The 15021-nt window shown below is 35.7% G+C and overlaps 2 protein-coding genes across 2 annotated transcripts; both read right to left on the bottom strand.

Annotated features, from left to right (window-relative positions):
- Window positions 1–566: 566 nt before the first annotated feature.
- Window positions 567–1697, bottom strand: LOC131649137 (putative F-box protein At3g24700). The gene has a single exon (XM_058918888.1). It carries the CDS (start codon window positions 1695–1697, stop codon window positions 567–569), a length of 1131 nt encoding a protein of 376 aa, XP_058774871.1.
- An 11946-nt stretch (window positions 1698–13643) lies between these two features.
- LOC131649135 (putative F-box protein At3g17490) lies at window positions 13644–14537 on the bottom strand. The gene is made up of 2 exons (XM_058918883.1): window positions 14346–14537; window positions 13644–14249 (listed from the first exon to the last, which is right to left on the bottom strand). Exons 1-2 carry the CDS (start codon window positions 14535–14537, stop codon window positions 13644–13646), a joined length of 798 nt encoding a protein of 265 aa, XP_058774866.1.
- Between the last annotated feature and the right edge of the window lie 484 nt (window positions 14538–15021).

Below are 15021 nucleotides of genomic sequence, written 5' to 3'. Positions count from 1 at the left end.
AACCGTATTGGTTGTGCCGGTACCGCATGCATAGGTTCGTGATAGTGGAATCACTTTGCATACATAGTTGAAATATGAGTCGTGCACAGTGAAAGAGCGGGATGTTGTTATAAAAATTGTTTGTACATGTTATTGTTGTGTTTATGTTGTGAATACTACTCCTTAGCAATTGATATTCGCCGATACGTAACACGAGGAATATGAGATTTTTATTTGGATTTGTTTGGTTTATTTCTTTTGTTAATTACTTCATGAAATGAATTAAGTTTGTTTTGGTAAAAAAAAATTGACATTTATGTATAATATAATATTTTCATTAAAGTTGAGTCATTTACATAATATTATTAAACTTTAAAGACATTATTTGAAACTCTAGCAGAGTTTTATGAGCTAATTCATTTTTAAAAAAAATGCGATTGTAAAGACAAAAGAAAATTTTCTTCCAAATGAAAAGAAAACATAATAGTTTAAATAGAGAGTAAACCAACAAAATAAAATTGATAAATCAAAATTTAGAAGATCAAATTGTTTTTAAATTTGACTTGGAAATACTAAGAAATAAAAAACTAATTATATATTCCCCTAATTGGAAGAGTGCTTTTTCTATAAAATAATAGTTGAGAACCATGTGGGAGTGATTTAGCACCAATCTCGTCAATCATATCTGGGTTTAAATCAAACAAGAGTAATTCATTATCTTTTCCAATAAATAATATCTTGCCTTTCTTTCCTGCTCCAATAACGTGTTTAAGGAGGGGTGATGGACCAACAACAAAGAGTTTAGTCCATGATTCTTGTACGCCAACTTCACCCAATATTAAAATATGAAATGTAGATGTCTCTTTATGATGTAAGGTGAGAGCAATGGATCCATTCAATATCATCAATTTAATTATACAAGCAAGCAAATCATGTCCATAAGAAGGCATGTGCGTCATCATGAAAGATTCAGTACTAAAGTCAAATGACATTAAAAATGGATTTGATTTAACTCCATTCCACCAATGAGATATTCCATCCATATACACTGTGTTATAGTGCAAATAAAATGGAGAGATATGACCATCCATTTTCTTCCAAGAGTTACTATTAAGGTTGTATATCTCCCAAGAAGAAACATGTGGGATAGATGATTGATGAAACGTGATATGAGCCACCTTAAAGTCATTTTTAGCGTGGTCATAACCAACTAGACAATGATCATAAAAACCATGCTCATTATAGTTGGGTTGACGGCTTGAAGGAACTTTCTTAAATTCGTTGGTAGTTGGGTTCCACAATATAACTTCATCACCACCATAATTACGGATACGAAGACAAAAAATACCATTAACATCAGTTGAACCCAAAATTTCAAATTTACTTTGTTCAAATGGCTTTGGCAACTTTAACAGGACTACATTCTCAAACCTCTCCCCGAAAAAAGAATATAAACGATGACAATAATGGTTACCTAACATATACAAGATGGGAGATTTATCAACATAATAAGTTGAGTCCTTCTCTAAGAATGATTTGCGATACAGATTCATGCAAAAAGGATCATCAAACAGAAGGGACCATGATTTGCATACAGATTGAAATCGCTTGAAAGATTTGAGAGAAAGTTTGGACAGAATAGAGAGAACGACATCATTAGGTATATACCTGTGGGGCAGTTTAATTGCATTCGGCGGCGATATCTTCCTCTCCGGCATGACTTCTTTCTGAAGCAAACGCTTTCAAATTGGTTTGGTTTTAGGTCTGCTAATATAGAACGTTGTTCATGGCTTTTATTTTTTTTAAAATAAACTAGCTACTACAATTTTTTATGATATCAGTATCGTTTTAATGTTGAAGCATATTTTTTTATATCAATTTGATATAAGTTTAAAGTTAGTACTACGGTGTAAAACAATATTACCTAAATAAATATTTTATATAAGTTATGATTTGATAAAAAACTCATATTATATCAAAAAAATAAGTCACGTTACTAAAATATCAAAGGAAAAAAAGATATGCACTGACTGTGTAAAATAGTTTTACACTGTCAACCAATGACGATCATGAATCAGGACAAGTCATACTGAAAATTTAAAAAAACTTATATGACATGGCAAAACGTTATATTCTAATTGGATGACAGTGTAAAACTTTTTTACACTGTCAGTGCATAACCATTTAGCTCAATATCAAAATCCTAATCAACATTAAATTCTAATTATTATCGAAATCAATTAATAAAAATTTCCCATATAAATTGAAATCTCTATTAAAATTTTAAATATTACACAAAATGCAATAATTATTAACAAAATCAATTCACTGGAAATGCAATAATATTAATTATATTGTTCGTTTTAAATTTTGGTTTTTCTAAAAAAATAAATTAACCAAATTTAATATATTTTTTTAAATATATATATATATATATATATATATATATATATATATATATATAGAGAGAGAGAGAGAGAGAGAGAGAGAGAGAGAGAGAGAGAGAGGGTTATATTGACTCCAAGAGTAAGTTATAATAACTTACTCCACATCTTGACCATTAATTATTTTCAATCTAATGGTTAAAAATAATAAGTCATTAAATGTGGAAAGAGAAAACTATTCCTTATTGTTTTTAACCATTAGATTGAAAAGAATTAATGGTCAAGATGTGGAGTAAGTTATTATGACTTACTCTTGGATTCAATATAACTCTCCTCATATATATATATATATATATATATATATATATATATATATATATATATATATATATATATATATATATATATATATATATATATATATATATATATATATATATATATATATATTTTATTATAAATTCTAATAGTTATTGTTACTGAAATCTCAAAACCCTAATCACAATTAAATTGTAACTATTATCAAAATTAATAATAAAAAAGCATTATATAAACTGAAATCCAAAACTATAATTATTAATGAAATCAATTTAAGCATAAATAATTAAATAACAATGTATTTGTTAGGAAACATGAGAGACCCATTAGAAAGAAGACCCAATCAGTATGGCTAAAGGATTTTCATTTAACTTAAGAGTAATTTAAGTAGTTTATTTTATTTGGGTTGTTTTGTTATTTCAATTAAGTGGCCCATGGCCCATTTAGCTATCTTTACCCTAGCTATATATTGTAATCTCTCATGGAGGCAGAATTAGAAAGAAAGTTGTTTTATCATTTTTATCTCTTATGCATTTTAGATCTAGTGTTACCTAGTGTAGGCTATCATTGGTGCTCTCATCTAGAACTCATGGCTCCTCCCAAACCTACCCAACCTTCTCCTCAAGAAATTATTGAACAAGCTGTCTAAACATCTCATCTTCATCTAGACAATGCTATGCTTCAAACTCAGCAACAAATGGATGAAAGATTTGATAAAGTGCAATCAGAGTTGGCTCAAACAAAGCAGCAGCTTGGGCAGATTCACACACAATTGGAGAATGAAAGGCATGTGGATGATTCTCGTTTTGAATCGCTAATGGCAGCGATGAAACAGATGTTCACGCAAAAAGAACAGCAACAACTAGCCGCTGCAGCTGCTGGTGTTCACTCTCCTGCAGAATCTTCAGGTATTAACCAACACCCATCTACAATTTCTGCAGCTACAGTACCTATCCCCCAAATTCTGACCCCAGCCAATACACCTTTACGACAAACAGCCACACAACCTACCCCCACTGCCCTCCACGCTCCAAATACTACACCAGATCCGCCTCCCTTTCAAAACCCTAACCCTCACCAATCACCTTTCACCCAGCCCAATCCCTACCCAACCCATCATAATATTCATTTCACCCAGCCCAATCCCTACCCACCCATTCCTACTATGGCCCCTTTACCACCATTTCGAACTCCGAAATTAGAGTTAGCTATGTTTGATGGGTCTAACCCATTAGAATGGCTATTTCAAGCCGATCAATTTTTCCTCTTTTACAATTTACCACCAGAAAGCAGATTGTCTTTAATGTCCTTTTATATGAAGGGTGATGCTTTAGGTTGGTTTAAGTGGATGTTTCAAAATCAATTATTAACCGATTGGTTTTCGTTCAAAAGAGCCCTAGAGTTACGATTTGGCCCTTCCACGTATGCTAATCACCAAGCTGAACTATTTAAATTAAAACAAGAGGGGACCGTTATGCAATACCAAACACAATTTAAGAAGCTAGGAAACCAAGTCATTGGATTACCTCCGGATGCTATTTTAGATTGTTTTATTTCTGGATTAAACCTTGAGATTCGCAGCGAAATGGCCATTCACCGCCCCACTACTATTTCCCTAGCTATTGGGCTTGCCAAACTTATTGAATCTAAACTTAAGGAGACAAAGCCCAAATTTTCTAGACCTTTCACCCCATACACCCAAAAACATAACACCACCACAAACACTCAGCCAACTTCTGCCCATGGTACTCTTCAAACTAAACTTCTATCCACACCTCCGGGCCCTAAATTACCCATCAAAAAACTATCCCAAGCCCAAATCCAGGAACGTCGTGCCCAAGGACTTTGTTTTAATTGTGATGAAAAATTTGTCGTTGGGCATAAATGTGCTACCAGCAGATTTCTAATTTTGCTAGCGGAAGACGAGGTATTAGATACTGAAGTTGAAGCTGATTGTGTGAATTCTGAACAAACTCAAGAACTGATGGATACTTACTTTCAACTCTCCCCACAAGCACTAACGGGACAGTTTTCACCCCAAACACTGAAATTTAAAGGCCAAATTGGGGGACTGCCAGTCATGGTATTGATTGATACCGGCAGTACACATAATATTTTACAACCTCGGATTGCTCACCACCTTCATCTCGCTGCAACACCAATCACTCAATTTTCTATCATGGTGGGCAATGGATCTCACTTAGAATGTGAAGGAATATGCCACAAGGTCCCCTTAACCCTAAACAATGACTCATTCACTCTTCCCTTTTATTTATTGCCAATTGAGGGAGCTGATGTTGTACTTGGGATGGCATGGCTTCGCACATTAGGCCCAATCCAAGCTGATTTCTCCATTCCATCTATTACTTTTACACACAACGAAAAACAAATCACTCTTAAGGGTGATCCAAAAACTCATCCTATTCACACTTCATTTCACCAACTACGCCAACTTATCCACACAGATTCTATCGCATCACTCCATCTCATGATTATGAACCCTCTTCCTACTTCCTCTACCCCAACCGACCCTCAACTCAATCCCTTGAACAAATTCAGTTCGACCTTCCATCCCCAAGTCCTTGAAATTCTAAAATCCTATGAAACCATTTTTCAAAACCCAAAAGGCCTTCCCCCTTGCAGACCTCACGATCACCACATCACTCTTTTACTAAATACCCCACCCATCAATGTGAAGCCTTATCGTTACCCACACTCACAAAAAGATGCCATGACAATCCTAATTCAAGAAATGTTACAAGATGGGACTATTATACCTAGCAGCAGCCCTTTTTCTTCACCAGTCCTCTTAGTAAAAAAAAAAGATGGAACTTGGCGTTTTTGCGTTGATTACAGAGCCCTCAATGCAGTCACTATTAAAGACCGATTTCCCATTCCCACCATAGATGAGTTGTTAGACAAACTGAGTTCTGCCACTATTTTCACCAAGATAGACTTACGCTCTGGTTATCATCAGATCCGACTTGCATCGGAAGATACGCATAAGACAGCTTTCCGGACATTTGACGGGCATTATGAATTCCTTGTCATGCCATTCGGACTGACTAATGCCCCGTCGACATTCCAATCAGCTATGAATGACCTACTTAGACCTCATTTACGAAAATTTGTTTTAGTTTTCTTTGATGACATTCTCATTTTTAGTCCTAATTTCACAGAGCATTTAATTCACTTGCAGGTTGTGTTGGATTTATTAAAATCTAATTCTTTCTATGCCAAACTTTCTAAGTGTGTTTTTGCAGCTGATCAAATTGACTACTTAGGGCATGTCATATCAGCAGGTGGTGTTGCACCTGATCCTGAAAAGGTGAAGGCAATTTTGGATTGGCCTCCTCCACGATCACTCACGACACTCCGCGGATTTTTGGGCCTCACCGGTTTCTATAGACGGTTTGTTCGAAATTACGCCACACTCGCCGCTCCTCTCACCGATTTGTTACGTTCTACTAAGTTTCAATGGAGTACAGAGGCTAGTTTAGCCTTTACAGAATTAAAGCACAAGATGACCGACATGCCGGTTCTTGCCTTGCCTAATTTTACTAAAACTTTCATTGTCGAAACAGATGCTTCTGGAGTTGCAATTGGAGCTGTGTTGTCCCAAGACGGTCACCCCATCGCCTTCTTCAGCAAAAAAATGTGCCCAAGGATGCAAGCCGCGTCTGTTTACGTGCGAGAGATGTATGCTGTCACAGAAGCAGTAAAAAAATGGCGTCAATACCTTATCGGACAACATTTTCATATTCACACAGATCAAAAGAGTCTCCGCAATTTGTTACTACAGAAGATACAAACCCCAGAACAGCAAAAATGGACCTCTAAATTACAGGGCTTTAATTTTGAAATTTTTTACAAACCTGGTCGTTCTAATCTTGTTGCAAATGCGCTAAGTAGGCAGTTTCCAGCTGACGAATCTTTGCTTTTAACTCTTTCTTCAACCGTCCCAGATATCCTCAGCAAGCTCCAGCATTTTTATGCAAATACAACAGAGGGCCAGCATACTATCACACAACATATTCAAGCAGACAAGGACACTAACTCCTTCAGGTTCAAAAAGGGATTACTTTTATACAGGGACAAAATATTTATACCTGATGTTCTTGGATTTCGTCCATCCATCCTCCACGAATTTCACAACACACCATCAGCAGGCCACTCGGGTGTGAAAGCTACTGTTGCTCGCATCTCTAACTCTTTTGCGTGGCCGGGACTCTATCTGGACGTGAAGAACTTTGTGAAGCACTGCTCTACCTGCCAACATAACAAATATCTTACTCAGAAAAAAAAGGACTTTTACAACCTCTACCAATTCTTATGCGAGTGTGGGAAGATCTTACCATGGACTTCATTACACATCTCCCTAATTCCTCCGGTCACACAGTGATTTGGGTGATCTGCAACCGACTCACAAAGTTCGTGCATTTCCTGGCATTACCAACAAGCTTCACTGCTAAGTCCCTTGCTTCTCGCTTCATGGTAGAAATCTTTCGTCTGCATGGAACCCCCAAATCAATCATTTCGGACAGAGATCCGCTCTTTCTCAGCAGTTTTTGGAGAGAGTTCTTCAAGGCCCAGGGGACTACATTAAAATATAGCACTTCTTATCACCCCGAAACTGACGGCCAAACGGAAGTAGTAAACAGATCGGTGGAGACATACCTTAGATGCTTTGTCAGTGACCATCCGCGGCTTTGGTACAGATTTCTTCATCTTGCTGAGTTCTGGTACAATACTTCCTTCCACTCCGCTACGAACATGTCTCCATTCAAAGCTCTCTACGGAAGAGACCCTCCCAACGTTACCGACTTCCTCACCAACTCGTCACACTTAGACCCTCTTGGTACTTGCCTGCAACAACACACAGAGGTTTTGGTCAACCTTAAAAAAAATTTGCAAAAAAGCAGACTTGCAATGGAAAAACAGGCTAATCAGAAACGGATCGCTTACACCTTTCAACCCAACGATCTGGTGCACCTCAAACTTCAGCCATATCGTCAAAACACTGTAAAAAGGAGAACTTCTGAAAAATTAGCAAAACGTTTTTAGGGCCTTTCAGGGTCATTAAACGTATAGGGGAAGTGGCTTATATGTTAGATTTACCGTCCTCTTCGCGCATCCACCCAGTTGTGCATGTTTCCCTTCTACGGCCTTACTTTGGAAAGGAACCACAAGTTGATTTCCAGCCCCTCCCTGTCGGCAATCTCATTGATTTTCTGGAGCCTGTTCTTGAAGGGTCGGATCCGCTCTCTCCAGCATCTGACAAAGAAACACACATTAGTCAAACGGTAAAGACCATGGATCTACAGCAAGCTAACGAAGTTCCAACACTTACTCCAACTGTGACCGGTGTGGAAGTACTTCGTCCGTCTCAGCTTGAAGCTCATGGACCAAAGTTTTCACAGAGAAAAGTAAGAGATAAAGTTTATAGGAGCTTGGAAATATCAGAAGGAAGGAATGAGAGAGCTGAAGTTTCTAGGAACTTAAAGAAAAAGGAAGAAAACACACTTCGTGAATATAACAACTCTGTTGATTTGAAAGTACCAAATGAAGTCCCATGTGATAATGTACTTTCACGCAAGTTTGCTGTCCCCACAGAATCACGTGCCCCACAAGTGGAAGCTGCGGTCCACTCGTCTGTAGCCACGCGTCCCACGCGTGCTTCTTCTTTTGTTGTTTCCCAACGGCTCCTTGATGAAAAGTCTTTGGATTCCCCTTCCAATGCATTACAGCCTGTAAAGCAATTACTTTCCTCACATGCTGGCACACTGCCCAAGAACTCCTCTTCTGTTGCCAGCCCCTCCATATCCCCAGATGCAAGCTGGCGTATTCCACTTGTTTCTTCGGGCAAACACATTTTTCCCATGGAGCCCACATTGTCCGATCCAGCCCATTCAAGAGTTAGCTGCGGCCCAGTTCTCCCATTGCCTATCCAGCCTTCTTCACATATGAACCTTGAGGACAAGGTTCTTAATGGGCCAATGAGTATTGTTAGGAAACATGAGAGACCCATTAGAAAGAAGACCCAATCAGTATGGCTAAAGGATTTTCATTTAACTTAAGAGTAATTTAAGTAGTTTATTTTATTTGGGTTGTTTTGTTATTTCAATTAAGTGGCCCATGGCCCATTTAGCTATCTTTACCCTAGCTATATATTGTAATCTCTCATGGAGGCAGAATTAGAAAGAAAGTTGTTTTATCATTTTTATCTCTTATGCATTTTAGATCTAGTGTTACCTAGTGTAGTCTATCAGTATTTTTAATTGATATAGTTCACTTGAATTTTTTAAAATAATTTAATAATTTGAAAATAATTTGATATTTTATTTAAAATATACTACTTTTTTTTTTGCTTTCGCACTGATTCCGACCTACATAGTAGATCGACTAATCCGACTCGTGCTACAGAGGCACGTACACTGGCTAAGCATTGTTTTTGCCAGAATATACTACTTATTTTATTATTATACAAAATCAATTACGACAAATACACTACATAAATTGAAATCCCTAAATTATAGTCAAAATAAAATCCTAATGATTACTGAAATCAACTAATAAAAAAACCACAATTATAATTAAATTCTAACCATTAACGAAATCAGTAAGTGTGATCTAGCGGTGAAACGTTTGGGTTCTGAGAGTGTACTTCTCTCAAAGTCTCAGGTTCGAAACCCGCCAAATACAAATTGCTTATTAAAAAGAAATCCTAATAAAAATTATTATTATTTTTTTAAATAAGTAATGGAATTAAAGGGAGCAAAAGGGATGCTCCGCCCCGATACAATAAGGAAAACTTCTACCTCTCAAAACAAAGAAGAGGGAGAATATTCCAATAATAAAAATTACAAAGATTAACTCTCTTATGAGAGGCACATAACCACCTCCATGAGTGTAAAACAATTTCCGACATGCATTCGGTAAAGCTAAAATCTTCCTTTTTAAAGATCACCGCATTGCGCTTTAACCAAATCATCCAAACCGTAGCAAGCCAAACGGTACCCGCAATCATACGCTTATTTAAGCAAGGAATCTTCCCGTAATTATAAAAGAAATCCCCAAACTCCTCAAGAGACAAAAATCCGGATAAATCAAATTATCAAGCCACATAAACACCCTTCTCCAAATGCGAATAGAAATATTACACAAAAAGAAAAGGTGAGATAATGTTTCCTCCTCGGTAGAGCATAAAGCACAAACATAATCAATTCCTCCCACCATAACACCCCTTCTCACCAATTGATCTCTAGTAGCTATTCTATTTAATAAAAATCTCCAACCAAAACATAGAATTTTTTAAGGAAATTTGAATTTCCATAAAAAGTTTAAGGCCAATACCTTATTACTTTCCAATGGAGGACCGGATAATGACGCCTTAAAAAGCTCGTAGCACGATTTAACGGAAAAACACCCATTAGAAGACAAAGCCCATGAGAAGCTATCATCGCAATTTTCCTTGACCGGCACAGAATTCAGAACATCCAGCAGGGCATTTAGCGCTGCTGGCCGGAGGTTTGAGCAGCCCCTGTATCACTGCCAGCACCAGCCGGACTGCCCACAGTAGCAGTCGTTGCTGCCCTTTGGCTGGGCCTACCGGATTAATGCAATTCCGCAGCTAAATCGGCCACTATACTCCCCTCTACGAACCAGCTAGAAAAATTCCAGCACCAAACTCCTTCAACAAAAGCCCCTGCAAGATATATAGAATCCAAATAATTTTCAGCTAGAGAGAATAAATTAGGAAAATATTCCATAAGAGATTTTTGACCCGCCCATGACGCGTACCACAACGGAGTAGAGGCTCCATTGCCAATATTACATTTAATAGCACTCGTAAAATGGTCGAAAAGAAGCTTCTCGTAATTATCCGAGACTAATAAAAATTATTTTAATTCAATGTGTTCAATCTAGCTTGTTTGACTTCATTAGTTCCATCAAGGGAAACTTGCAATGCATCAACACCGAGAGAGCGCATATGCGAATGTTTTGTGCTTTTCAATCGTAACCCCATTTTTTGCGATCATTGTCATCCCATTACGCTTCCGGTTTAGGTATGGTGACACCATTACCATCGACTATGGTAATTTGAGTTGGATCATTCATAATGGCATCCCACACACCCTTATTATATGAATTGATGAGAATGTACATACAAGTTTTCCAATAACCATAATTTTCACCGGTGAAAATAGGTGCTCTATTGTACGCCCCTTTAGGTTCTGTAGCCAATTATCTAATAAGTCATAGAATGAACCGGAGCTCTTGATGCCACTTGTTAGACGGCGACTTATCTAGAGGGGGTGAATAGATCCCAAAATTTAAATTTTAGTTTTTAAAAGGTTTTAAAACGTTAAAAACTATGGAGAGCGGAAGTATCGTGTTTATACCAAAAGTCATCTAAATCGAGCCGATAATTGGAGCCTCAGATATGCACACAACCAAAAGTGGAGGATAAAAATGATACAAAAATTAACCAAATAAATTCGCAATCAATTGTACTAATGCAATCACCTAAGCAGCCTATTTCCAATGAAATTAACAGAAAAACTCAGAGTTTCCAATTATTGAACACTTGGCATGCGATCGATTTTTTAAATTTTCCTTTAAAGTTTTTTCATATCAAAATTCTCTTACAATCTATTTGATTGTAAGGCAATTAAAAAGTTAATTGCTTGTTGTGGATGAACATACGCGCTTTAAGAGAAAGATATTTGAACCAAGAAGGATGAATATGCAATGTATTCACAAGGCTAAGGCTATCCTCCCTGCACCAGTGATCAAACCAGAAATTGATATTCTCAAAATTGCCCACCAAGTGCCTAGAATTTTCCTTGATGATGAAAAATTCAAGTCATACACCACACCATATGGAAGAGGAAATATGGTGGTGTATTCATCCAGAGCCTATTAGCACTCAATGCCTCAAGATGATGGCCTAATCCTCTTTTGAGTTGTACAATCCCCACCAAAGCGTGAGTTTAGCAACCTCATTGAGAGTATAAAGAGACCTCAAGCCAAGGCCACCCATAATTGTAGATGTAACACCCCTTTTAAATATTTAGTCATTGTGTGTTTTAATTGTGAATTATACTGGCATAATTAAGGGTAAGTGGTAAGGGTGGGTGTGAGAATTTAGTTGAATTAATTAATTTAAATAAAAACCTTAGAATAATATTATAATAATATAATTATTATTAGATGGGATAAATATATATTACTATTATTATAATTTATTAATATTATTAGTAATATTATTATGACTAAAAATAAGGGAAATAAAATATAATTAGAGAGAGGTTATAAGCTAGTAAAATAAGTTATAAGCTCGTGATGAGAAGACCGTTACCAAACGAGTCTAAATTATCATGCGAGCTTATAAGACATAAGACATACGCTATAAGCTCGAAAACATGTCTTACCAAACAGAGTCTGAGTTAGAATAAATACTTTCAAACTTAAAAAATTCATAACTTGAGCTGTGAATGTCTAAATGACGCGCCGCTCGAATCGTTGAAAAGCTAATTTAACGTACTTTAATTTACAATTATTTTGATAATAGCATTCCAACTCTTCGACGCATAAATGTGTGTTTCTGTAAGTGTTGAACTACGACGAGTTGTAAAGTACAAAATTGTCTCGTATGAATGTGATGAATGTGCGATGTTTATTTGATTAATCGATGATGGATTATATGGTAAATTGTGATAACTTAAATTGTATAAATATATTTTGTATGATGAAGTAATTCGAATGGAGAATTACGATGAGTAAGTGACACACGGATAATCAATGAGGATCGTGTTATGTACAATGTTATGATACTTATGCATATTTGTATATCATGCATTCATTTCATGTTATGTGGAGATGAGCGTAGGTGGGAATCCACGAGGGATGCCTAGCCACGTTCGGAATCTCAGGGTAGAGTCGAGTGGAGATAAGTCGCAGTTCGAAGGAATGCTTAAGACTTATCCGGATTCCGATGGGAATCGGGTTCATATAAATTACCCATATTGGTTGTGCCGGTACCGCATGCATAGGTTCGTGATAGTGGAATCACTTTGCATACATAGTTGAAATATGAGTCGTGCACAGTGAAAGAGCGGGATGTTGTTATAAAAATTGTTTGTACACGTTATTGTTGTGTTTATGTTGTGAATACTACTCCTTAGCAATTGATATTCGCCGATAATTATTTAGATGAAGTTCTCACCCCTTTTCTATTGTTATGTCTGTGCTTCTTCAGAATTTTACAGATAACCTAATACTTGAGTAAAACTTGGAGCTTGTGTTGCTTGATCGAGTCTTAGGAATCACTCTGATACGTAACACGAGAAATATGAGATTTTTATTTGGATTTGTTTGGTTTATTTCTTTTGTTAATTACTTCATGAATTGAATTAAGTTTGTTTTGGTAAAAAAAATTGAAATTTATGTATAATATAATATTTTCATTAAAGTTGAATCATTTACATGTAAATAATTAAACTTTAAAGACATTATTTGAAACTCTAGCAGAGTTTTTATGAGCTAATTCATTTTTTTTAAAAATCCATAGTAAAGACAAAAGAAATTATTCTTCCAAATGAAAAGAAAACATAATAGTTTAAATAGAGAGTAAACCAACAAAATAAAATTGATAAATCGAAATTCAGAAGATCAAATTGTTTCTAAATTTGACTTGGAAATACTAAGAAATAAAAAAACTAATTATATATTCCCCTAATTGGAAGAGTGTTTTTTCTATGAAATAATAGTTCAGAACTATGTGGGAGTGATTTAGCACCTATCTTGTCAATCATCCCTATACTTAAATCAAACCAGACTAATTCATTATCTTTTCCTATAAATAATATCTTCCCTTTATTTCCTGCTCCAATAGCGTGTTCAAGGAGGGGTGATGGACCAACAACAAAGAGTTTAGTCCATGATTTTTGTACGTCAATTTCACCCAATATTAAAATGCATGTAAAAGGTAGATGTCTCTTTATGATGTAAGGTGAGAGCAATGGATCCCTTCAATATCATCAATTGAATTTTACAAGTGTAAATATCAGCCAACAAATCATGTACATAAGAAGGCATGGGAGTCATAATGAAAGATTCAGTACTAAAGTCAAATGATATTAAAAATGAATTTGTTTTAACTCCATTCCACCAATGAGACATTCCATCTATGTACACTGGGTTATAGTCGGTATAAAATGGAGGAATATGGTCATCCATTTTCTTCCAAGAGTTACTACTAAGGTTGTATATCTCCCAATAAGAAACATGTGGATAACTTGATGTATAAAATGCGATTTGAACCACCTTATAGTTGGCTTTAGCACGATCATAACCAACTAGATGATGATTATAAAAACGAGGAACATAAGAACCACCTTCACATCCTAACGGTATATAGTTGGGTCGAGGGCTTGAAAGAAGTTTCTTAAATTCATTATTATGGATACAAAGACAAAGAATACCATTAACACTAGCTGAACCCAAAATTTCAAATGTACTTCCACGATATGGATTTGGCAATTCTAATAGGACTACATTCTCAAACTACTCACCGGAAAAAGAATATAAACAATGGGAAAAGTGTTCATCTAACATATACAAGATGGGAGATTTATCATCATAATAACACGAGTCCTTCACTAAGAATGATTTGCGATACAGATTCATGCAAAAAGGATCATCAAACAGAAGGGACCATGATTTGCATATAGATTGAAATCGCTTGAAAGATTTGAGAGAAAGTTTGGACAGAATAGAGAGAACGGCATCATTAGGTATATACCTGTGGGGCAGTTGAATTGCATTCGGCGGCGATATCTTCCTCTCCGGCATCATTAGGCAAACGCTTTCAAATTGGTTTGGTTTTAGGTCTGCTAATATAGAACATAGTTCATGTTTTTATATATAAAAAAAGGATTTTTTTTTTTTAAAAAAAAAACTAGCTACTACAATATTTTATGATATCAGAATCGTTTTAATGTTGAAGCATAATTTTTTATATCAATTTGATATAAGTTTAAAGTTAGTACAACGGTGTAAAACAATATTACCTAAATAAAATTTTTAAATAAGTTATGATATGATAAAAAAAACTAATATTATATAAAAAATGAATTAAAAGGTAGTGCACTGCTAAAATAGTTTTACACTGTCATCCAATAGAAAATCATCAATATGTCATGTCATTAGAGTTTTCTTTTAAATAAAAAAATACTTTAATTAAATACATGGTGGTGATTGATTTTTACACAATTCATGCATAACCCCTTTTCTCATAAAAAATAAGTCACGTTGCTAAAATATCAAAGTCCTAATC

Source organism: Vicia villosa, linkage group LG2 (assembly GCF_029867415.1).
Source record: "Vicia villosa cultivar HV-30 ecotype Madison, WI linkage group LG2, Vvil1.0, whole genome shotgun sequence".
Classification (NCBI taxonomy): Eukaryota; Viridiplantae; Streptophyta; class Magnoliopsida; order Fabales; family Fabaceae; genus Vicia; species Vicia villosa.
This window is presented reverse-complemented; position numbering and strand designations above follow the sequence as displayed.